Consider the following 26,066-nt stretch of genomic DNA (forward strand, 5'->3'; position numbering starts at 1 on the left):
TTTTTTTTTTTCCTTCCCCTCCCCCATGGGTTCCTGTTAAGTTTCTCGGGATCCACATAAGAGTGAAACCATATGGTATCTGTCTTTCTCTGTATGGCTTATTTCACTTAGCATCACACTCTCCAGTTCCATCCACGTTGCTACAAAAGGCCATATTTCATTTTTTCTCATTGCCACGTAGTATTCCATAGTGTATATAAACCACAATTTCTTTATCCATTCATCAGTTGATGGACATTTAGGCTCTTTCCATAATTTGGCTATTGTTGAGAGTGCTGCTATGAACATTGGGGTACAAGTGCCCCTATGCTTCAGTACTCCTTGTTCTTTTATTCTTGATACTGGTGATTTGTGTCTTTTTCTTAACCACTCTGGCTAGACGGTTTTCAGTATTCATCTTTGAATTCAAAGGACAAGCTTTTGATTTCATTAATTTCTCTATTTTTCTGTTTTCTATTTCATTGATTTTTGTCTGTTTTCTTTCTCCTTGCTTTGGATTTAATTTGGTCTTTTTCTGGTTTTCTTAAAGTGGAAGCTTAGATCACTGATTTGAGACTTTTCTTATTTTTTAATAGTACTTAATGTGTCACTTTCCTGTTAAACACTTGTGTTAGCTGTGCCCCGCAAATTTTGTTTGATACGTTATATTTCATGGACTTCAGTTGACAATATTTTCTAATTTCCTTTGGGATGTCTTCTTTGACCCACAGATTATTCAGAAGTGTGTAGTTTTATTTCTAAATATTTGGAGAATTTCCAGCTATCTTTCTGTTACTGATTTCTAATTTAATTCTCTTGAGTTCAGGTCCTATTTTGTATCATTTCATTCTTTTTCTGTTTATTGAGGTTTATTTTAGGGCCCAGAATGTACTCTCTCTCTCTTTTTTAAAAAAATTAAAAAAAAAAAATTTTTTTTTATTTATTTTTGAGACAGAGAGAGACAGAGCATGAACAGGGGAGGGTCAGAGAGAGGGAGACACAGAATCTGAAACAGGCTCCAGGCTCTGAGCTGTCAGCACAGAGCCCAACGCGGGGCTTGAACTCACAGACTGTGAGATCATGACCTGAGCCGAGGTCGGCCACTTAACCGACTGAGCCACCCAGGCGCCCCTTTAAAATTTTTTTTTTTTTAATTTTTTTGATGTTTATTTATTTCTGAGACACAGAGAGACAGAGCATGAGTGGGGAGAGGCAGAGAGAGAGGGAGACACAGAATCAGAAGCAGGCTCCAGGCTCCGAGCTGTCAGCACAGAGCCTGACATGGGGCTCGAACTCACAAACCGTGAGATCATGACCTCAGCCGAAATTGGTCGCTCAACTGAGTGAGCCACCCAGGTGACCCCTTTAAAATTTTTTTAATGTTCTATTTATTTTTGAGAGAGAGAGAGAGACAGAGCATGAGTGGGGCAGGAGCAGAGACAGAGAGGGAGACACAGAATCCCAAGCAGGCTTCAGGCTCTGAGCTGTCAGCACAGCCCAACGCGGGGCTTGAACTCACGAACTGTGAGATCATGACCTGAGCCGAAGTCGGACGCTTAACTGACTGAGCCACCCAGGCACCCTGAGAATATAATCTTTGTGGTAGCTCTTCCATATGTATTTGAAAAGAATATGTATTCTGTTGTTTCGAGGTGCACTGTTCTATAAATGTCAGTTAGGTCAAGTTGATTGATAACGTTGTTCAGTTCTTCTCTTCCTACTTTTCTCTTGGGGAAAGGTCTATTTGTCAATTATTGTGAAGGAAATGTTGATATCTCCAATTATCGTTGTGGATTTGTCTATATTTCCTTTTAGCTTTATCAGTTTTAGCTCTATATACTTTTATTCATTTTAAAAGGTTTTTATTATTTTTAATATTTACTTATTTTGAGAGAAAGAGTGAGTGGGGGAAGATAAAGAGAGGGAGACAGAGAATCCCAAGCATGCTCTGTAGCTGTTAGCACACAGCCCATTGTGGGGCTTTAACTGACAAACTGTGAGATCATGACTTGAGCCGAAACTGAGTTAGATGCTTAACAGACTCAGTCACCTGGGTGCCCCTTAAGTAATCTTTATACCCCACGTGGGGCTCAAACTCATGACCCTGAGATCAAGAGTTGTGTGCTCCACTGATGGGGCCAGCCAAGTGCCCCTGCTCTGCATATTTTAAAACTCTGTGTTTAGGTGCATGTACCTAATGACAAATGTGATTGGGTTTTGAGTGTTAGAGCAAGCTGGCGTTTCTGGGATGAACCTATTTGGTCATGACATATCAGACTTTCCATGAGCTGCCGGACCCATTTCCTGATACATGGTTCAAGGTTTTGTGTCTTTATTTATGAGAGGTACTGGCTTTAATTTTCTTATAATGTCTTTTTCATGTGTTGGTGTTTGGTAACTGGCCTTATAAAATGAATTGGGGGGTGCCTGGGTGGCTCAGTTGGTTGAGCATCCGACTTCACCTCAGGTCATGATCTCATAGCTCGTGAGTTCGAGCCCTGTGTCGGGCTCTGTGCTGACAGCTCAGAGCCTGGAGTCTGCTTCGGATTTTGTGTCTCCCTCTCTCTCTCTGCCTCTAACCCACTCGCATTCTGACTTTGTCTCTCTCAAAAATAAACATACATTAAAAAAAATAATAAAATGAATTGGGAAGTTTCCCATCATTGTCCACTCTCTGGAAGAGTTTATGTAAGGCTATTATTTATTTCTCAAAATTTTGTAAGACTTCACCAAGAAGTTACCTAGGCTTGGAGTTCTCTTTGTCAAAAGGATTTTAAATTATGGAGTAAATTCTTTAATAATTTTAGGACTATTCAGATTTCCTGTTTCTGTCAGTTTTGGTCAGTTGTGTTTTTCAAGGAATTTGTACGTTTTCTCTAAATTGTCAAATATTTTGATGTAAAGTTGTTTCTAAAAGGCTTATTTGGGGATTTTTTTTTTTTTTTGGTTTTAGTTTTTAACTCATCTCCATACCCAACAGGGATTGAACTCCATGATACCCAGATTAAGAGTTGCACACTCCACCAAACTGAGCTAGCCAAGTGCCTCAATTTTGGGGTATCTTTAAGATTTTTTTAGGTTTATTTATTTATTTTGAGAGAGAGAGAGAAAGAGAGAGAGAGTGAGTAAGTGAGTTGCGGAAGGGCAGAGGGAGAAGGAGAGAGAGGGAATCCCAAGCAGGCTCTGCACTGTTAGAACAGAGACCAACGAGGGGCTAGAACTCATGAACCATGAGATAAGGACCTGAGCTGAAGTTGGGTGCTTAACTGACTGAGCCACCCAGGCACCCCTGTCCTCTTTATTTCTGGTTGGAAACTTTTTGTTGATAAGTCTGATTTTTTTGTTGGTAAATTTGGCTTGAGGTTTATCAATTTTATTAATCTTTTCAAAGAACCACCTTTTGGCTTTCTTTTTTTTAAATTCTATTTATGTTTTCTGTTTCATTGGTTTCTGTTCATTATTTCCTTCCTGAAATTTACCTTATTTGATTTGTTCTTTTCTAGCCTCTTATAAGATTTTCAATTGTTTTCTTTTTTTTTTTTTTAATTTTTTTTTTTTTCAACGTTTATTTATTTTTGGGACAGAGAGAGACAGAGCATGAACGGGGGAGGGGCAGAGAGAGAGGGAGACACAGAATCGGAAACAGGCTCCAGGCTCTGAGCCATCAGCCCAGAGCCTGACGCAGGGCTCGAACTAACGGAGTGTGAGATCGTGACCTGGCTGAAGTCGGACGCTTAACCGACTGCACCACCCAGGCGCCCCTCAATTGTTTTCTAATATATACACGCACAGTTGTAACTTTCCCTTGAAGCATTGCTTTCGCTGTGTTCTGCAAGCTATGATGTGTCATATTTTTGCTTTCATTCATCTTAAAATATTTCTAATTTCCTTTATGATTTTTTCTTTGATTTATGGATTATTTAGAGATACATTGCTTACTTTCCAAATATTTGAGGATCTTTCCAGTTAAACTTCTTTATTTATTTCTAGCTAATTCCACTGTGGTCAAAGAGTATATTCCGTATGATTCCTGACCTTTGAAAATTGTTGAGCCTTAGTGAGCATATGGTCTGTTTTATGTGCCCACAAAAATAATGTATTTTGTGGGTGTCATTTAGACACTTGTCATTTAGATCAAGTATTGTGTTCTACATATGTCTGTAAGTTCATTATTTATATTGTTCAGATCTCTTATGTCCTTACTGATTTCTTTGTCTACTGTTATATTAATTACTGAATGACATTTGTCAAAATCTCCAAATATGACTGTGGCTTTATCCTTTTTTTCCCTGTCAACTTTTATTTTATATATTTAAGCTCTATTATCAGATGCATACCAATTTAGAATTGTTTTGTCTTCCTGTTGAATTAACTCAATTAGTATGAAATGTTCCTTTTTATATTCTTGCCTTAAAGTTTTCTTTGTGATATTCGTGTATACATGGTATATAGTATTTATATTCTTTTGCTTTCAACCTTTTTTGTGCTTTTATTTTTAAAATGTTTCTCCTAAGGGTGCCTGGGTGGCTCAGTTGGTTAAGGGTATCTGACTCTTGATCTCGGCTCAGGTCAAGATCTCACGGTTTGTGGGTTCGAGCCCTGCGTTGGGCTCTGTGCTGACAGCTCGGAGCCTGGAGCCTGCTTCATTCAGATTCTGTGTCTCATTCTCTCTCTGCCCCTCCCTGACTTGTTCTCTGTCTCTCAAAAATAAATAAATGTATTAAAAAATGTTTTTAAATGTTTCTCCTATGTGTAGCCTAGTCTTTTTTAAAAAAACTTAATCCGAACATTTTTGCTTTTTAATTAGCTCATATATTTTGTTTATATTTTAAACGCATTTTTTTTTAAATTTTTTTTTTCAACGTTTATTTATTTTTGGGACAGAGAGAGACAGAGCATGAACGGGGGAGGGGCAGAGAGAGAGGGAGACACAGAATCGGAAACAGGCTCCAGGCTCTGAGCCATCAGCCCAGAGCCCGACGCGGGGCTCGAACTCACGGACCGCGAGATCGTGACCCGGCTGAAGTCGGACGCTTAACCGACTGCGCCACCCAGGCGCCCCTGTTTATATTTAATGTAATTTGAGTTTATGTTTAATGTATTACTATATTTAACGTTATACATAAGTTGAGTTTATATTTAACATAACGTAAGTTGAATTTTCTGTTTTCCTCTGTTTTTTTTGTTTCTTCTTTCCTTCTTTTGATTAACCAAGTACTTTTATTTTTCTTCGTTATTAGTTCTTTAGTTTTATATTCTTTTTTCTTGCACATGTTACTCTATAGATTAACAATATGCATCTTTTTATTTTTAAAAGTAGTCCAAGATTTGATGTGTTTTTATGTTTTTAAATTTATATTTATTTTTTTTTCAACGTTTTATTGTTTATTTTTGGGACAGAGAGAGACAGAGCATGAACGGGGAAGGGGCAGAGAGAGAGGGAGACACAGAATCTGAAACAGGCTCCAGGCTCTGAGCCATCAGCCCAGAGCCCGACGCGGGGCTCGAACTCACGGACTGTGAGATCGTGACCTGGCTGAAGTCAGATGCTTAACCGACTGCGCCACCCAGGCGCCCCTTATGTTTTTAAATTAAAAAAAAAATTTTTAAAGTTTATTTTGAGAGAGAGACAGTGCAAGTTGGGGAGGGGCAGAGAGAGAGGGCAGAGAGAGAAGCCCAGGCAGGTTCCACATTGTCAGGGCAGAGGGAGATGTGAGGCTCAAATTTATGAACCATGAGATCATGACCTGAGCTAAAACCAAGAGTCAGACACTTAACCAACTGAGCCACTCATGTGCCCCAAAACTTTTTTTCTTTTTTTTTAAAGTGAGCTATATGCCCACTCTGGGGCTTGAACTCATGACCCTGAGATCAAGAGTCACATCCTCTACCAACTGAGCCAGGCAAGTGCCCCAACATATACATCTTCGAAATCATTACATTGTACCTTAAATGTGTGCTTTTACCACTTTCAAAACAATACAGGAATTTTATAGCCATTTCACTACATATATCTACTCCTGCCTTTTGTGCTATTGATGTTATGTTTTACTTCTTCATAAGTTTTAAATCCCTAAGACGTTATTGTTACTATGTTAGCCAGTTAGTATTCATTTATATTGATCATAGAGCTAACCTGTCTTGTGCTTTGATTCATCCTGAAATTCTTTGCTTTGTTTTTATCTGGGATCATTTATATATATATATTTAATGTTTACTCATTTTTGAGAGGGAGGGGAGGGGTAGAGAGAGAGATGGAGACACAGAATCCATAGCAGGCTCCAGGCTCTGAGTTGTCAGCACAGGGCCCGACATGGGGCTCAAACTCACGAACATGACCTGAGCCGAAGTTGGATGCTTAACCAACTGAGCCACCCAGACATGTCTATACTGTATTTATTGAAAAAAAAAAATCCACATATAAGTGGATGTTGACGGTTCAAACCTGTGTTGTCTGAGGGTAAATTGTAGTTTTACATAGTTTTACAGTTGTTTTTGGTGGGAAGGTTTCCTGTGTTAAAAAAACAAACAAACATAGTTGTGGCCAGAATCAAAGGTCCTGGGTGTGTTTTTGACAAGGTTCTTAAGCAACTGTTTTCATACATCATGGCAATTTTGGTGATATTACAGAACCCACCTATATTTTTACTGACTTCATCCACTTTACAGTACACTTATAGTGTATTTTACTTTCAATTTATTGGTTACATCATTGGATCTATTTTTCAGGGAATGGCTTGTTTTTAGCCATCTTCTATCTCATGGAAGGAAAAATTAGATTTTCTTCTTTATCTTTTCCAGTCTGGTCTTTGGAAGCCAAAAAAAAGGGGCTTCCTTTTTCTAATTTTAAATTTCAACTCTTTAGAATTCATAGAGTCCGTGGTATCCCAGTATTTTAGAAGATAAAGGATTAGTTTTAAAACAGAATAGCAAATAGTTGAACTATCTGTTCTTTTTTGGATTGACTGTGTAGTGTTTTGGAATTTGAATGCATTAGATTTTCCTTACAGACATACACTCCATAATAAAAACTCAGCATTACAATCAGAAATCAGAGGAGAAATATGTATGCATAATGTAATTTAGACACTGAGATGGTTTAACTCCACTTTGATTCCGTGTTTATATTCTAAATGTAATTATGCTAACTCTAATGATTTTTCCTTGAAAAAATACTTGCATTTAAATTTTATGATGGGGCACCTGGGTGGCTCAGTTGGTTAAGCGTCCGACTTTGGGTCGGTCATGATCTCACAGTTGGTGAGTTTGAGCTCCACATTGGGCTCTGTGGGCTCTGTGCTGTCAGCGTGGAGCCTGCTTAGGATCCTTGCCCCCCCCCAACAACTCTCCCGGCTCCTGAGCTCGCTCACTCTCTCTTTCTCAAAAATAAACATTGTAAAAAATCAATTTCATGATAAACTTTCATCACAATTCATTTGTTATTATTTTTATTTTTCTTCATTTAAATTATTTTGGTATTTCATTTTTTATTTTATTTCTAGCGGGGATAAATGTTTTTCAGCGTATATCCTAAGACAGTGCTACTCAAAGTGTGGTCTGAGAACCAGGGCCAAGTTTGAGAACTAGTTTGAAACAAAGTAATTTATGGAAACTGAAAGTGAAAGTTTAGAAATTTCATAGCATTTGACATGATGGCTACGTTCTTTTTTTTTTTAAGTTTATTTATTTTGAGAGGGGTGGGGAGGGGCAGAGAGAAGAGGAAAGAGAGAATCTCAAGTAGGCTCTGAACTGTCAGCACAGAGCCGGATGTGAGTCTTAGAAAGTCATGGACCTCGAGGTCATGACCTGAACTGAAATCAAGAGTTAGACACTTAACTGACTGAGCCATCCAGGCACCCCCATTCTTTTTTTTTTTTTTTTAATGTTTATTTATTTTGAGAGTGTGCTCAAGAGTGGGGGAGGGGCAGAGAGAGAGAGAGAGAGAGAGAGAGAGAGAGAGAGAGAGAGAATACCAAGCAGGCTCCATGCTGTCAGGGCAGAGTCCAATGTGGGGCTTGATCCCTCGAACTGTGAGATCATGACCTGAGCCAAAATCAAGAGTCAGACACCCAACTGACTGAGCCCCCCAGGTGCCTTGAGAAGCTCTGTTTTAAAGGATAGTTTGGTTCCTCATCAACTAACTATATAAAATTCTATGAAATTTAGCTGCTTCCATTATATGTTTCCTTTTCTGGCCTTCATTTTAGTGAATTCTGATTACATTTTGTACGTCTAAATTTTATAAAGATTTCATTTTTTGGTGATGTCTCAGTTAACAAACTTTGTTGCTTCTAGTATTAATAGTTTGAACTTCTGTCATTTCTTTGAAACTTTTTCCCCCCTGGATCAGTTTTGCAATTGACAGTGTTACTAATAACATGGTAGGATAGGATTGGAAGGCGGAATCACAGCTTCTCCGGGTCTCAGAAATCTTTGTTCTGCAACTGCTGGGTCGTTGTTAGCTGCAGCCCAGGGAAGATGAGGAGGCAAGGGCAGATGGCAGTACCACGACCGGGCCAGTCCGGGCCCAACCGGTCTGCATGAGAGAGGATGCGAGAGGAAGGGTGGGGCGCAAAGAGAGGGCATCCAGGAGACTCGACCAGAGAGGAGTTCTGGGATTCATGGAGAACCGGTGAGGTAAGAGAGACTTGGGGGAAAGATGTGGATACAGAGGCCTTTGGGGAGTTTTGTTGTGTGTTGTGGGGTGTAGTTCTCCCTTTGTTGCTTTCTCAAAAAAGCATCAGTCAAGAGCTTTATCACTCTTAAGACACTTTGTGAGGTTTTATATTCTTTTTGCGGCACGTCTTGAAGCAGCACATTTGGTTTAGGTGTCATGACTGTAAGACGCTCGTGTTTGAATTCTACCTTTTCTTTTTTTTTTTTCACTTAAAAATCATTATCAGAAAAATTTCCATTTCACTGAGAGCTCTTTTTTTTTTTTTAAGGTTTTTAAAAATGTTTATTTTTAGGGCGCCTTAGGTGGCTCAGTCGGTTAAGTGACCAACTCCAGCTCATGGTTCATGAGATCGAGCCCCACGTCAGGCTCTCTGCTGTCAGCACAGAGCCTGCTTGGGATTCTCGGTCTCCCTTTCTTTCAGCCCTTCCCCCACACCTGCACGCGCGTGTTCTCTCTTTCTCTAAATGTTAAAAAAAAAGAATACATTTTTACTTGTCTCCTCCCTCCACAATTGCTTAAAAAAGACAATTTTTAATGACTCAGTTACAGTCCAGTGTATGAATGTACCATTGTTCCCTTAACCACTCCTGTAATATTGGATGTTTAGGTGTTTTCCATCTTTTTGCTAAAATAATTAATGTTGGGACACATGGGTGGCTCGGTCGGGTGGGTGTCTGACTCTTGATCTCAGCTCGGGTCATGATCTTGCGGTTTCTGGGTTCGAGCCTGCGTCTACCTCTACGCTGGGCAGCATGGAGCCTGCTTGGGATTCTCTCTCTCCCTCTCTATCTGCCCCTTCCCTGTGTGTGTGCTCTGTCTCTCACTCTCAAATAAATGAACTTCAGGGAAGAAGAAAAATAATGTTGAAATGAACAGTGTGATGATTAGTCTGTGCAGATCTAATTATTTCTTTAAGAATAAGAATTACTGGGTTGGGAGTCGTACACAATGATCAGATTCTTGGTGTGTGTTCACAAGTCACTAATAATTTTTCGTGATGCAAATCTTGCCAGGCTGTGGCTTGAAGATCACAAAATCCTTTTAAACAGAGAAGGTCATCTTCATGTGACTCCTCTCTAATACGTGTTCGCAGAGGGCAGCAGGCTGAGAACGTCGGACGGATGAGAACTTCGTTTTGGGATTATGTGATAGTCTGTTTCAAGAGTTAACAGATTCTAATAATCAGGAAGATTTTCCCTTTGTCTGGTTGTATATATGCTCCCTTCTTGTAGAATGGAGAGAACTCTGATGCTCCCCCCCTTTTCTTGTAGAGCTCAGAGTGAATTTTTTATTGTTTGCTCCTTGTTTTTCTTCTTTCTAGATGGAGGAGTCTAATAATGATGTTAAATTACATCATATAACATTCCAATGGTTATGAAGCACTTCGATATAGTTATCTCACTTAATCTGGTGGCATCCCTGTGAGGCAGATGTCTATATTCGCAGAAGAAAGAAAATGAGACTCTGGCCGAGGTTGCCCAGAACTGAAACACAAAGCCAGGGTGTCTGGTGTACTGTCTGGGCAGTGCAGAGCAGGAATTAAGACTGTGGGTTCCAGGGCTAGAGAACGTGGTTTCAGAGCATGGCCCTGTCATTACTAGCTCTTGGGACAGGTTCGTAATCTGTCTCAGTTTCTTCGTCTGTACAGTGGGAGAGATAATAGTCCTTGCCTCCCGTGGTTGTTAGGAGGACTAAATAAATATGCATAGTGTGTAGCAGAATACCTGACAGATGTTGAGCAAATACCGGGTGTTACTGCTACGACGGTTCTCCCCACTCCACCGTCACTGTCGCCACATTGTAGGCTTCTTTGATTTCCAAGGCCAGTGAGCTGGCAGCTTGTTTTTCATTTACGATTGGCTTCTTGGGTTAAGTTCTGGGAGCGGTTGTTTTGGAGATTCTGATGGTGTTCTCGGTTTATCTGCAGAAGAGCAAGGCAATGAAGAAAGTGAGAAAAGGCGAAAAAAGAAAAAGGGTACCAAGAGGAAACGAGATGGAAAGGGTCAAGAAGAAGGCACTTGGGCTTGCGACCTGAAGCTGGACGACGTGCTGGACCGCACGCTGGAGGACGGCGCCAAGCAGCACAACCTGACCGCGGTCAACGTGCGCAACATCCTCCACGTGAGTAAGGAACGCGATGGAAACGCCTCTTGGAGAGCACGTGAAACACTCAGGGAATTCTTGGTTCTTAGTATGGGAATTGGTGATGTTGTGAGGTGTGTGCGCCAAAAAACTTTTTCCCTCCCAACACGCTTTCTCATTGCACTCAGCACGCATTAGAAATCTGAACACACATTTAAAGAGACCTTAACTGGGAAGGTAAACTGTTCCTCTGCTTCCTCCACTGACTTGATGGGTTGTCCTCGTGGTTGGCAGACTCAGAGATGATAATGTTCACAGTGGACCTGCTCTTTGGTGGGTTGATAGATCTGAAAAGATGCCAGGTTAACGGTTTACTGTGCACATTTGCTGATACTGTTCTTTGATATGTATCAACACGGCCATTTACAAAACCTTCGTTGCTTGTTACTGCTTCTCTGAAGCACGTAGTCCGTTATTTCGGAATCTCATTCATGCTCTTGGTAGCTGCCGATGGGATCCATCTGTTCGCTGCTTTATTACAGTTTGAACTGTGTGCTTCTGTCCAGAACCGGCTTTACCCCAGTCTGAAGCCGTTTCAGTTTCTGGCTCTCATCTGTCCATTCCGTGTCCACATGCAGTGGACATGTGTCCACTCTAGCAGAGTTGCAGAGGACTGAGCGTTGTCTAGATTACACATCTTTGTTGCATAAAGTGAAATTTCATCTTTCTCCAGGAAGTAATCACAAATGAACATGTGGTAGCTATGATGAAAGCAGCCATCAGTGAGACGGAAGATATGCCCATGTTTGTGAGTAGTTGACTGTTACCCTTTAATGTCAGGGAACTGACCTATGTAACGGGGCTGCGCGTAGGGCGTTACTTGGGACTGTGTAAATAGCTTGGTGGTTGGGGGCAGAGGTAGCATCTCAAAACCCCAGGTACACGTGATGATTTTTATTGACTGTTTTCTTCTCATTTTCCCTGCCTCAGGAGCCCAAAATGACACGCTCTAAACTGAAGGAAGTGGTGGAAAAAGGAGTGGTGGGTGTTCTGTTTTTTTTTTCTTTATTTAGTTTGGTAAATAAAATCTAATTACAGGTTATTTGCAGGGGAAAATATATAGGAAGGATTTACTATGGTCTGGGTTTGCATCCTGAAATACTTGTGAAAGAGAAATAGAGACAACGTGCGGAATCAATATCAGAGTTTATTCTAGTTGATGTGGAGGTCTTGCTTTTTGGAAGTGCTGGGTAGATAACCATTTAGCACGGTTGAAAGCGTGAGCAGGGTCGGTTTTCCTATTCACGTTATATGTGGCATTATAGCATTTTTCCAAGTATGTTCCAGGGAGCACTTGCATCAATGTCGCCCTGGCGTGGGGTCCCTCAGGAGTGCTAATGAAAAATGCGTATTCCTTGGCTCGCCTCAGACCCGGAACGGGGAGCTGGATGTAGGGCCTGGGAACATGCATTATTGGAAACAGCAGCTGGCTGTTTTGCACACTGAGAGATGAGAGCCGTTTGAAGACTTCTGGAGTATTCTGGTGCAGATGCTGGGACCCATTTAAATCCTACTCAACAAGTCCAGTATGTGCTCAGCACCTGTGACAGGCAGGCGATAGTCCTGAGGCGGTCCACTTTTTCTCCAGTGTAGGGAAGATTTGCCTTGAGGACTCATGTTGCGTATTGGTGTTCTTGTCTTTTTTCCGGTTCTGTTCTTTGCAGCTGTATAGAAGAAATAAGTCCACGTGACCTTCCCTCTAGTAGGAGAAAACTAGTATGTCTTTTTGTAATATTCTTTTCTTGCTAAATGTCTCTCAGTGTTTCATTGGTCTTCACCTGAGAAGGCTTTGAGTACATACACTAATCTGATCCTTTTCTTCTGCATGTGCCTACTTTGTCTGTGTCCTTTTAAAAGTATGCGTGGAGTCTCCTGCTGCAGATGTTGTTTAACTAGTATGGATTAAAGTTAGGTTATCCCCTCCGTGTTTCAGGTACCGTATTTCTCTTAATGCAGCCAAGGATTGCATTGGCTTGTTTTTGACAGCCATTGTATTGTTTTGTCTGATCAGCTAACCCCAGTTGCATATAGTGAAATTTCATTTCTCCGGGAAGTAATCACACATGAGCCTGTGGTAGCTCTGATGAAAGCAGCCATCAGTGAGACGGGAGTTCTGTGAAGTCTGCCTGACCTACAAAGTATAATTGAAAGTAATTCCATATTTGATTTGGAAACAGAGATCCAAAGCAGGCTCTGGGCTGTGTTTACCAACTGTGAATAAGAATAGATAAGTTGGACAGCCCAAGATGTTAGTGTATGTGGGACAGCAAGGACTGAAGTCCAAGTTTCCTGCTTATTAATGCTTAATAGACGCACTCCAGGACTCCAGCACACTTCCGGATGCTGCCTTGCCCCGCCTTTTTGGATGGATTTGGCAGTAGGGAACCTGATTGGTTTAGAAACACAGCCGGGAAGGAGTGTGGACCAGAATCACATCATTCCCTTTACCCTATACTGGGCCTAGTTCAACAGAGCAAGGGAAGGGGCTGGGACATGGCAGGGCTGAGGAGATGTGGAGAGGCTGAGGCTCCTTGTGGAGATAGAACCCAGTGCCTCTTGGGTTGTGCTCAATAACCCGATTTTCACTGGGTCACCTTAAATGCTCAAGAAATTATACACTCCAGGGACATTTTTTGTCAGCAGCATGTAAGAGCCTTAAAAAAATTCTTTAAAAACATTTCACTCCAACTATGTTATTTTAAAACATACAAGAAGTAAAAATAATTTTATAGGAAATTTAGATTCCATCTAGATTTAACTGTAAAATTTTGCCATATTTTACTTTATATCTTTATATCTATCTCTTGTTTTTTTCCTGTACTATTTGAAAATAAGTTGCGGACAGTTTGATACTTTACCCCTAAATCCTTCCAAAAGAACTGGTCATGGCTGGCTCTTGGGAGGCACATTTACGTTGGATTTATGTGATTGATTAAAAAAAATACTGATGTCAAAAAGGCTACTGTCACCTATAGTATCTTAGGTATGTGTATTATTATAGTTTACAAATAGTTTTTTTTTAATGTTTATTTTTCAGAGAGAGAGAGAGACAGACAGACAATGAGTGGGGGAGGGGCAGAGAGAAAGAGGGAGACCCAGAATTGAAGCAGGCTCCAGGCTCTGACCTGTCAGCGCAGAGCTCAGTGTGGCTTTTGAATTTGTGAACAGTGAGATCATGACCTGAGCCAAAGTCAGTCAACCTACTGAGCCACCCAGGTGCCTCACAAATAGTTTTCAAATTCATTAATCCATGTGAACCCAAGTTGTGATATAAAGTCAGGGGTGCCTGGCTGGCTCAGCTGGAAGAGCATGTGACTCTTCAGGTTTGTGAGTTTGAGCCCCACAGTGGGGGGTAGAGTTTATTTAAAATATATAAGTAAATAAAGTAGGCAAGACCGATGCTTTTTCTACTTATAGTTAATAAAGTCTCACTAGGGTTAAGGCAGAGATGCTAGATTGAAATAGATTCTTCTCTCCTTTTCATCTGATAAGCTCTGACAAACAATTGAGAGTATACCCTTGGAGATAATTAATATTCCTTGATCCCTGCACCTACACGTTAGGTACATGGATGGCTCTTTGTGATGGTGAAGAGGAGGTAAAATTGAAAAGCCGTCTCTTTCGGTGAAGAGAACGTAATTATTTATATTCTTTGTTGGTAGGTAATTCCAACATGGAATATTTCACCAATTAAGAAGGCCAATGAAATTAAGGTAAACTTGGAAGAGGTAATTCTTTTTTCCAGAAAGACTTCATCAGTTTTGAAATCTAAGTACTTCCTTTCTATTTAATTTTTGGGGGATCTGTCTTCTTGTTTTAATTCGATCTTTGTTTTTTTTCCTTTCCATTCCTCTTAGGTTTGACTCTCACGCTAGGAATCTCTTTACCCGCTGCCTGTTGTTACTTGCTATAGCTGCTCATTGTGCTGTTAGGATTATTTCTTTCCTGCTCTGCTTTCTTCCTCTTATTTTCCAAATACGTATGATTTGTGTTTCCTGTAACTTCATTTCTTTCTATAATTTGTGCTAACGCAGCCCCCTCAGTTTGTGGATATTCACCTCGAAGAGGATGACTCCTCAGATGAGGAGTACCAGCCAGATGAAGAAGAGGAGGACGAGACGGCTGAAGAGGTCAGTGGCTCCCCCCGTGAGTGTTAGCTGTTAATGGAGAAGAAACGAGACCCAGTAAGGCCTCCTTAGTGTTGTCGCCTGTTCTGTAGAGAGGAACGAGGCACATTTCTTTGCATAAATCCAAGACTGCGAGGCATTTTCTCTTCTTCCTACTACTCCCTTAATGTTTTCGTGTCTTATATTATGAAATAGAACACACATCTAATGTATAGAACTGTGCACAGAATAAAAAAAATTAAAAAAAAAATTTTTTTTTAACATTTATTTATTTTTGAGACAGCGACAGAGCATGAACGGGGGAGGGTCAGAGAGAGAGGGAGACACAGAATCTGAAACAGGCTCCCGGCTCTGAGCTGTCAGCACAGAGCCTGACGCGGGGCTTGAACTCACGGACTGCGAGATCATGACCTGAGCTGGAGTCAGATGCTCAACCAACTGAGCTACCCAGGCGCCCCCGGAATAAAAATTTTTAAATACAGCTTAAATAATTATAAAGCCAGTCCTCCCGAGAGTTCTCCATACTCCTTAAATGCAGCCCCACCAGCGTACCCGCGTCCTCTTTCTCTGTGGTTCTGTTGCCTAAGTGGGCAGCGCTGTGCGTGCTGCTTCTAAACTTACATGTACTCCCCCATGTCTGGCTTTTTTGTTTTTTTGTTTCATCGCTGACCCTTTGTGATTCTTCTGTACAGTTGCTTACAGCCACAGTTTGTTCGTTCTCATTGCTGTGTAATATTGTTTCTTAGTGCATTCTTTGACTTGTTTGTAAAAGGATTTTAAGCCAATGTCTTGTAATTTTAATGAGAAGACCAATCTGATTAGCTTCCGAATATTAAACTTCTGTTTAAGGTTTATTTTCTCTTTGAATTGATTAATTTTCTTGAGATACTTCAGACTCAGTGGAATGACGTAGGGGCAGAAATGTGAACACGAACTGGGTTTGTCTTGTAGAGTTTATTGGAAAGTGATGTTGAAAGCACCGCTTCGTCCCCACGTGGGGCAAAGAAATCCAGATTGAGGCAGGCTTCCGAGGTGACTGAAACGGATGAGGAGGGCGGCGTATTATCGGAGGTGAGTCGGCACCGAGCACAAGAGACCAGGATGGGACTGCGCCGCAGGGTGGCTGTCCGTGGGATGCTGAGCCGTCCCCCTTGAGCACACGCCACTCGGTCCCGCTAATTGTGCTGTTGCCTGTGCCTCGTCAGAACTGTTCAGATTTCAGAGTCCTTTATTTAAGTCAGCCAGCAGTTGAGAGGCAAACTGGAGCTCAGTGATGGGGGTGGGGGGTGCTTTTCTGAGTCCTCCGAGCAGCCAGATATGGGTGACTAGCGGTTTCTTTTCTCCTAGCTTTGTCTTTTTTCTAATGTTGTCCTAAAGCCATTTTTGTTAGATTTTCCACTTTTGATCACCTAGGCAGCATCCTGTTGGCTTCATTGGACATAGGATGGAACCTAATTAGATTAATATATTTGACAGTGTATCTGTTTTTATGTAGCTCTGTCTACATGGCAAGGGAAAGATCACTGGCATATGAAAGATGTGCCCGTCTCTGCCCACCTCTTTTGTTTCTTTTCTCTCCTTTCCTCTCTTTCTCTTCTCCTCCCTCCCTTTCACTTTTTAACATCGTTGCCTCTTTCATTCAGGCTGAGAAAGTACCCACACCTGCCGTTAGGCACATCAGTGCTGAGGTCGTGCCCATGGGGCCCCCGCCTCCCCCAAAGCCCAAGCAGAGCAGGGACAGCACTTTCATGGAGAAGCTGCACGCGGTAGATGAGGAGCTGGCCTCCAGTCCGGTGTGCATGGACTCTTTCCAGGTGAGCAGTGGAGGTCTGTCACTGGTGACGTCGGACGGGGTCACATAGCTGTTGCTCGGGTTGGGAAGGGAGAAGGGAAGTTGTGAAATTGCAGGCCTTTGATCCTCTGGTTCAGGCCGCTTTACTGGGAGAATTGTAGCCCCTGGGGAAGGAGTGGGTACGTGATGCAGAGCATTTCAAACTGTGGAACACAGGACGCCTCCCCTTCAGCCGGCCCCCGGGTCCTGACCTTTACCGTGTCTGTGCTGTCACTCCCGCCGCTTTCTCTCTGTCTGCATACTTGCTTTCCTGAGTCACTTCATGTTGCAGTCACAATGCTCTTTTTCTCCTGAACACTTGCATGTGTATTCTCTAAAATAGGACATTCTGTTATGAAAAGAAGTAATATTATCTAATCTAGTGAAGTCCTCTTTTGGATTTTTACCAGTTGTCCCAGTAATGTCCTTTCTAGCAAAAGAAGCAAGTTCCCGTGATGCGGGACCCAGTCCAGGATTACACATATGGCATCTTACCTCATACGTTGTTATTGCATTGTATTGCATTGCATTGCATTTTATCTTATTTTATTTTTGTTGTATTCTATTTTATTTTTATTCTATTCTATTTTATTTTAAAGTAGTCTCTGTGCTTAGTGTGGAGCTCGAACTCACGACCTGAGGTCAAGAGTCACTTGCTCCCTTGACTGACTCAGCCAGGGTGCCCCTTGTAGCCTTCTTTAGTCTAGAACAGTTTCTCAGCATTTCTTTGTCTTTCATAACCTTGACATTTTGAACTGTGTGGACTGTAATTTTACAGAATATTTCTCAATTTAGATTTTTCTGATATTTCGTCATCATTACATTCAGGTTACACGCTTTTGGCACAAGCAGCACAGAGGGGATTATGTCCTTTCTAGTGCATCGTATCTGGAGGGACGTGACACCTGCTGTGTGAGGTGTGATCACATGGTCATGGTGATGTCTGCTTGATTTCTTCATGATAATGTTCCTATTTTCCATTGCTAAATTCATATGTATCTTATGGGATATACTGTGAAGCCAAACATCTTTTTGCCAGTAAGCATCTGTTGCTTCTTCTTGCTGGAAACAGTCATTGCTGTGGTTGGTGTCAATTGAGAGGACTTTCTGAATTCCACCATTTAGCCAGTTCTTTCTAAGGCTCTAGGTTTTCTCCACCAGTCTTGTAGGTTAATGAAAAATATGTCTGTTCTAAAATTTAAAAAGAGAATATTGAATGGAACACCCCCGAAAGGGTCATTTAATTTAATCACACTGCTTTGGGGGTGAGTGCATAGTGTTTAGAGGGCAGTAGTGTTTTATGTAACCGTTTATTCGTATACTTGCTGAACGATGGAAGTTGGGGAATAGCAGTATAAGACAGAAAAGGTCTTTCTTTCCTCTTGGAGGTTATAGTTTATTGGAGAGAGAGAGAGAGAGACACCATAAACAAATCATTTCAAGTAAGAACTAAGTAAAAGCGAAGAAATATGGTAATGCCTATCAGAGTACTTCACATAACATGATCAGAAAAGGCCTCCCTGGGTTCCTGGCTGGCTCAGTCGGTGGAGCATGTGATTCTTGATCTTGGGATTGTTGAGTTTGAGCCCAGATCTGAATTAGAAGGAGCTGTGCATCCGGGTGTCTGCTGGGTGGCTGTCAGTTGAGCGTCCGACTCCTGATTTTGGCTCAGCTCATGGTTTATGAGATTGAGCCCCTCGTCAGGCTCTGCACCGACAGTGCGTAGCCTGCTTGGGATTCTCTCTCTTTCTGTCTCTGCCTCTCCCCCGCTCAGCGTGCCCATGCACACCTGCACTCTCAAAATAAATAAACATTAAAAAGAATTAAAAACTCTCCTTTGGTTAAGGTGGGAGAGCAAGGGAGGAGACAGAAGAGTTACTAGACGGCTGCAGTCATCCAGTGAGAACTTCCTGACTTAACCTACAGCTTCAGTATCATCGCTGTCCACATCCCAGCTGCTTTTTCCTTTTTGGGCAGACATTGATAAGCTTATCCTGAAATTCACGTGGAAATGCAAGGGACCCAGAATAGCCAAAAATGAGCAAAGGATAAGAATAGATAGTTCTCCAGAGAAGACCTACAGATGGCCAGTCAACATGTGAAAAGATGCTCAACATCATTAGTCATTAGGAAAATGCAAATGAAAAGTATGAGACAGCACTTCACAGCCACCGGGACGGCTAGGGTGAACGCATGGACAGTAGCAAGTGTTGGCAAGGATGTGGAGACGTGGAGAACCCGCACACATTGCTGGTGGGAATGTGAAATGGTGCGGCCGCTTTGGGGAATGGTTTGGTGGTTCCTCAGAACATTAAACATAGTGACTGTGTGGCCCAGAAAGTCCACTCCAGGAGAATTGAAAACGTTACATCCAAGTAAAAAGCGAGTACACAAACGTTCATTGTGGTGTTACTCATAATAAACTTTCCCAAAGTGGAAACAGCAGATTTTCATTCCTTGCAGTGTGGATACACCAAAGTGTAAATGGGACACTATCATGCAATGAAAAGGAATCATGTACTGACTTACACTACAAAACAGGTGAATTTTGAAAATATTATGCTAAGTAAAAGAAGCCAGAGACAAAAGGCCACATAGTGTATGATTCCATTTATTTGATATGTCCCGCATGAGCCAACGTAGAGACAGAAAAGAGATCATGGGTGTCAGGGACCAGGAGAGGGGGAGAGGGGAGAGTGACTGCTAATCAGATTGGGATTTCCGTTAGGGGCGAAGAAAGTATTCCGGAATTAGATACTGGTGATGGTCCCACAGCTCTATGAATGCAGTGAAATCCACTCAGCTACACATTTCAGAAGGATGAATTTTATGGTATGGAAATTAGATCTTAGTAAAGCTGTTACGGATGTTCCTAAAATGTTGATTTTGTCTTATTGTATTATGTTTACTTATTTTGGGAGAGAGTGTGAGTGGGGGAGGGGCAGAGAGAGAGGGAGACCGAGAATCCCAAGTAGGCTCCACAGTCAGCACAGAGCCCGATGCCAGGCTCAAACTCAGGAACTGTGGGATCACGACCTGAGCCGACATCAGCAGTCAGACAGACACTCAACCGACTGAGCCGCCACTAAAATGTTGGTTTTAGGGGTGCCTGGATGGCTCAGTCTGTTGAGCGTCCGACTTCGGCTCAGGTCATGATCTCACCGTTCGTGGGTTTGAGCCCCGTGTCAGGCTCTGTGCTGACAGCTCGGAGCCTGGAGCCTGCTTCAGATTCTGTGTCTTCCTCTCTCTCTGTCCCTCCCCTGCTCATGCTCAGTCTTTCTCTCTCTCAAAAATAAATAAACGTTAAAAAAAAATTTTTTTTTAATGTTTCTTTTAAAGCTGATGTCATTGTCCTTAACGTTTTTCAAAGAATAAGAAACCCAACCTGTTTAGAGAGGAGACCTTGTGATTGAAGCCAAGAAGAACAGTGCAGGGGTATGAGGTGTAGGTGTGAGGAGGTTTGGAGAATTGGGAAGCACTAGGCGTTAAGTGACCCGTGTCATCCCTTCTTTGTTGACAAGCCCATGGACGATAGCCTCATTGCATTCCGAACCCGCTCTAAGATGCCTCTAAAAGACGTTCCCCTGGGGCAGCTGGAGGCAGAACTCCGGGCTCCAGACATCACGCCAGACATGTATGACCCCAATACAGCAGACGACGAGGACTGGAAAGTGTGGCTGGGCGGGCTCATGAACGACGACGTGGGGAATGAGGGTAAGTGGTCATGTCTGTGTGCACTCTCCACTCTGTGGTCGAATTGTCATTAGTCCGAAGCTTAACTGAACTTAATTTTTTATTGAACTCACAATTTTAAATCAGTACTTAAGTCCCCTCCTTTTTTTGGGTTAAGAATCTTTTCTTTTGTGAGGCGCCTGGGTGGCTCAGTTGGTTAAGCGTCTGACTTCGGCTCAGGTCATGATCTCACAGTTTGTGAGTTTGAGCCCCACATCGGGCTCTGTGCTGACAGCTTAGAGCCTGGAGCCTGCTTCGGATTCTGTGTCTCCCTCTCTCTCTGCTCCTCCCCTGCTCATGCTCTGTCTCTCTCTCCTTCAAAAATAAATTAAAAAATTAAAAAAAAAAAAAAAAAGAATCTTTTGAGTATAGTTGACGCACTGGTTGCATTCGTTCCAGGTTGTACAAGATGGCGATTCGACATGTTTGTATGTTGTGCTGTGCTTGGCACGTGTACGGTGTCGTCTGTCAGCCTGTGGTGCTATGACAGCTCCGTGGATGGTCCTCTGCATGGTGTGCTGGTTCAGAGTCCTTTTCGGAATCTTTGGAATGCTAAGAATCGTCCCCTGAAACATAAATGCAGAAATAATTTTATATATGACTGCCTGAGGGTGCGCTGACCCCCTGGAGGACTGCTGTGCCAGCCAGGGACCTGTGTGATGCACGTGACAGCGCTAGCTGCCGCTGTGCCAAGTGCACGTCGGATGGAACCGGACTTGGGGAGATCAAGGGAACCGGCAGTGGCTTTGAGGCCCCGTTGTGGCTCCTTCCATCTCTGGAGCCAGCGTCTTGACTCCTTTTCATGGGTCAGTCCCGTGCCCAGCCCTGTTTATGTGTAAGGCTGGCACGGTGGTCATCAGCTCACCGTTCACTTCTTGCTTTGCGTCCACACCAGAGGGACCCTTTCCTGCAGGCTTCAGTCTGAAAAATGCACAGGCACAACCCAGACTGGCCTTGTTTGGTCACGGGCCCGCTCTCTTGGTGGTGATGGAAGCCCGTGTGAGCCTGGGTCCTGGGAGTGGCAGTGCCTAGCAGTGGTGAGCGTGGGCTAGGCAGTTACCCGGATGTAATAGTATGGCCAGAAGTGGGCACAGAGCAGTGCCCAGACAGAAACAGTGTTGACTGCATACAGTCGTGCTATGAGAATCCCTACTGCAACCCTTACTCTAGAACAGTACTAACATTTAGTGCTTTAATTTAGTGAAATCAACATTACAGAAGCTGTCTCTGGTGATTTTCTCTGTGTACTACAGTGGAAATCGGGCATCATTCCTGATTCTGTGCAATAAGCTTCTGTAGATTTAGATGTTAGAGATGGTCTTAGTCTATAGTGATTGCAGGTGATGTCACATTCTTTTGATGGAATCCGGCAGATTTTTTTTAAATTTAATTTTTTGAATTTACATCCAAATTAGTTAGCATGTAGTGCAACGATGATTTCAGGAGTAGATTCCTTAGTGCCCCTTCCCCATTTAGCCCATCCCCCCTCCCAGTAACCCTCTGTCTGTTCTCCATATTTATGAGTCTCTTCTGTTTTGTCCCCCTCCCTGTTTTTATATTCTTTTCGCTTCCCTTCCCTTATGTTCATCTGTTTTGTCTCTTAAAGTCCTTGTATGAGGGAAGTCATATAATTTTTGTCTTTCTCTGACTGACTAATTTCACTTAGCATAATACCCTCCAGTTCCATCCACGTAGCTGCAAATGGCAAGATTTCATTCTTTTTGATTGCCGAGTAATACTCCTTTGTGTATATAGACCACATCTTCTTTATCCATTCATCCTTCGATGGACATTTGGGCTCTTTCCATCCTTTGGCTGTTGTCGACAGCGCTGCTGTAAACGTGGAGGTGCATGTGTCCCTTCGAAACAGCCCACCTGTATCCCTCGGAGAAATACCTGATAGTGCAATTGCTGGGTGGTAGGGTAGTTCTATTTTTAGTCTTTTGAGGAACCTCCATACTGTTTTCCAGAGTGGCTGCACCAGTTTGCATTCCCACCAGCAGTGCAAGAGGGTTCCTCTTTCTCCGCATCCTCGCCAACATCTGTCATTGCCTGAGTTGTTAATGTTAGCCATTCTGACAGGTGTAAGGTGGTATGTCATTGTGGTTTTGATTTGTGTTTCCCTGATGATGAGTGATGTTGAGCATTTTTTCATGTGTCGGTTGGCCGTCTGGATGTCTTCTTTGGAGAAGTGTCTATTCAGGTCTTTTGCCCATTTCTCCACTGGGTTGTTTTTTGGGTGTTGAGTTTGATAAGCTCTTTATAGATTTTGGATACTAACACTTTATCTGCTATGTCATTTGCCAATATCTTCTCCCATTCTGTCGGTTGCCTTTTAGTTTGCTGGTTGTTTCCTTCGCTGTGCAGAAGCTTTTTGATGAGGTCCCAGTAGTTCATTTTTGCTTTTGTTTCCCTTGCCTCCGGAGACGTGTTGAGTAAGAAGTTGCTGCGGCTGAGGTCAAATAGGTTTTTGCCTGCTTTCTCCTCCTGTCTTAACATTGAGGGCTTTCATCCATTTTGAGTTTATTTTTGTCTGGTGTAAGGAAGTGGTCCAGGTTCATTCTTCTGCATGTCGCTGTCCAGTTTTCCCAGCACCACGTGCTGAAGAGACTGTCTTTATTCCATTGGATGGTCTTTCCTGCTTTTTCAAAGATTAGTTGGCCATATGTTTCTGGGTTCTCTATTCTGTTCCATTGATCTGAGTGTCTGTTTTTGTGCCGGTACCATACTGTCTTGATGATGACAGCTTTGTAGTACAGTTTGAAGTCTGGGGTTGTGATGCCTCCTGCTTTGGTTTTCTTTTTCAAGATTGCTTTGGCTATTCGGGGTCTTTTCTGGTTGGAATCGGGCAGATTTTGTTCTTGTTGTTTCTTTTTGACTTTTTAGTGGAGAGTGACCCGAATATTAATATTGGTTGTGTTGTGGAAGACTCACACTTTAGAAAAAAAAAAAGTCTAATTACAGACAACCTGCAGAGCACATCTTTCATTCTTTCCCTGTCTTCTGAGAACAACTACCATAAGATTTATGTGTTGAAGCGTAATGCTTTAAGATAAATAATGTGTAGCTTTAACGGAAATAGACCGAATAAATATTTGTGTAGATAAGGCTAGGAATAAGTCAGGATAAATGAATGAAAGAGAATAAGTCTTTGGATATACCTTATTTTTTTGAGAGAGAGAGAGCGAGCGAGCGAGTGCACACGCATGGTTGCTTGAGAGCTGGGGAGAGGGGCAGAGGGAGACGGGGAGAGAGAATCCCAGGCAGGTCCCATGCCCAGTCTGGAGCCTGATGCGGGGCTCCGCCTCTCAATCCCGAGATCATGACCTGAGCCGAAATCAAGAGTCGGGCGCTTAACCAGCTAAGCTACTCATTCGCCCCTCCTTATGAAGCTGTTAAAATTATATTATACGTTACTTGGCAAATTTTATTGAGTACTTTCCTTCTAGGACGCATTGTACTAGGATCCTGAAAGGGAAAGGAGCATGATCGTTTTGCCAGATTGAGATACCTCTGAATGGTGCCTGGTCCATAGATGCGCAGTGCACCCCAGGTGAACGAAGTTGGATGAACTCAGATGCGCCATCAAAGTGGCATGAATACCGGCTTTAGAAGAGGGACAGAGAATTCCCGTTTAGGATGATCAGAGGCAGCCCTGTGAAGGAGGTGGTAATTGAGATGGACCTTTGAAGGATGTTTGCCATTGGTGCCAGTTAGGGTGAGGAAGGCGCGAGCGAGGGGATAGGTAACGTTATGGGTGAGGGGTCTTGTAGGACACGTCCTCCTGGGAGTCTTCTGCTCTCTGCTTGTGATAATACATGCCTGGTGGACAGAAATCAAACATTGTATAAAGAAAACTTTAAGGGGCGCCTGGGTGGCTCAGTCGGTTAAGCGTCCGACTTCGGCTCGGGTCATGATCTCGCGGTCTGTGAGTTCGAGCCCTGCTTTGGGCTCTGTGCTGACCGCTCAGAGCCTGGAGCCTGTTTCAGATTCTGTGTCTCCCTCTCTCTCTGGCCCTCCCCCGTTCATGCTCTGTCTCTCTCTGTCTCAAAAATAAATAAATGTTAAAAAAAAAAAAAACAAAACTGAGGGGTGCCTGGGTGGCTCAGTCTGTCAGTGCAGAGCCTGCTTGGAAATCTCTCTCTCTCCCCCTCTCTCTTTCTCTCTGCCCTTCCCCTCCTCAAAATAAATAAACTTCAAAAAAAAAGAAAACTATGAAAGCCCCCTCTCCACGATGACGGTTCATGATTCATAGGGATCGTGGATTTTTTTCATTGAATATTATTTCGGGATTTATAAATCTCTTGGTGTTCATTTATTGATACAACCTTTTCCTACCAACCTATCCCAAGTTCCGTGATACCAAGGCTCAGAATCTCTGCAGAAAGCCATGACCAGGGACAAATATAGTCCTTTCCGTTTCACAGAAATCTCAGAATTTCCTTGCATTGCCCAGTTTTATTCCTTCTAGGGCTCGAGCCCAGCTCAGTGTTCTAGGAACGTGTCCCACTGAAGGAGGTGTCAAGGACAGAAGGTGTTAGGTGGGTAGGACTCTTCCCTAGCAAGCCCTGCTGCCCGTTCCCTAGGCCAGAGTTAAGGCCGAATGCTGACCATAGCAGGACCTCATGGCTTTCTCTGTGCTGGCAGCTTTGGTGCCCTGATTTTCCCTGGTTTCCATCGTCGTGGCTATAAGAGCCGAGCTGGTGGCTGTTGTGGAGGAAGAGCCGGAATCTCAGGTATCAGGAGTTTGGGGTCCAAGGTCGTGCTGCTCATGGCATCATCTCTAGAACTGGAGTCAGAGTCAAGGAATGGAAGGGTGTGCGTGCTGGGTTGTGTTAAAGATACAGATTCCAGGGCCTCCCCTCCTACTGACTGAATCAGAATCTCCAATGGGTGTGGTCTAGGGATCTAATTCTCACGCACCCTAAAGATTGGAGACTGCTGATCTGGGAGAAGTAAGCGTGTATGGTAAGGGTGGATTGAGAAAATGGAATAATGGTTAGTGGGGAGGGTGGAGAGCCTCTTTCTTTAAATCTCAGTATTTTTTGTCATTGTTTATGTATTAGGACGGATTAAAAAAGAGAACACAAAGCCAGTGAATAGGGAAGGCGTGGACCCCCCTGTCCACCAGCTGAATTACTGAGTGCTGACGAATAGGAAATGATGCTACATACAGACCCCAGTCCCTAACTTTAGCCAGATGCTGGTCTGTTTTTGTAGCACAACGTGGCTATTTTTACATGTTCCTTGTGCCATCTGATCTGCGTATTATTAAAACTGAGAGTCTCATTTGCCAAAAAACAATTAAGAGGCAGCACTGGAGGCGAACAACAGACTGAGATCAGCTGGGTGGATGCCGGGGTTGATCAGCCAGAAGAGTAAGCGGGCAGAGGCCACAGCCGGGGAACTAAAAGCTGAGAACTCTGGGGCGCCTGGGTGGCGCAGTCGGTTGAGCGTCCGGCTTCAGCCAGGTCACGATCTCGCGGTCCGGGAGTTCGAGCCCCGCGTCGGGCTCTGGGCTGATGGCTGAGCCTGGAGCCTGTTTCCGATTCTGTGTCTCCCTCTCTCTCTGCCCCTC

At 43.0% G+C, this 26,066-nt stretch overlaps 1 protein-coding gene across 7 annotated transcripts in view; it reads left to right on the forward strand.

The window, feature by feature from the left end:
* The window catches only part of LOC121015622 (GON-4-like protein), a 75,973-nt gene that overhangs the window by 17,331 nt on the left and 32,576 nt on the right, over positions 1-26,066 (forward strand). For all 7 annotated transcript variants that reach the window (XM_040452688.1, XM_040452689.1, XM_040452694.1 and 4 more), the window contains 8 exons: positions 10,584-10,777; positions 11,472-11,546; positions 11,729-11,779; positions 14,461-14,511; positions 14,833-14,928; positions 15,877-15,996; positions 16,569-16,739; positions 20,278-20,470. In XM_040452688.1, the coding sequence (XP_040308622.1) occupies positions 10,584-10,777; positions 11,472-11,546; positions 11,729-11,779; positions 14,461-14,511; positions 14,833-14,928; positions 15,877-15,996; positions 16,569-16,739; positions 20,278-20,470 (951 nt within the window). The remainder of the gene's footprint in view (positions 1-10,583; positions 10,778-11,471; positions 11,547-11,728; positions 11,780-14,460; positions 14,512-14,832; positions 14,929-15,876; positions 15,997-16,568; positions 16,740-20,277; positions 20,471-26,066) is intronic.

Source organism: Herpailurus yagouaroundi, unplaced genomic scaffold, assembly GCF_014898765.1.
Source record: "Herpailurus yagouaroundi ecotype Mexico unplaced genomic scaffold, PumYag 207, whole genome shotgun sequence".
NCBI lineage: Eukaryota > Metazoa > Chordata > Mammalia > Carnivora > Felidae > Herpailurus > Herpailurus yagouaroundi.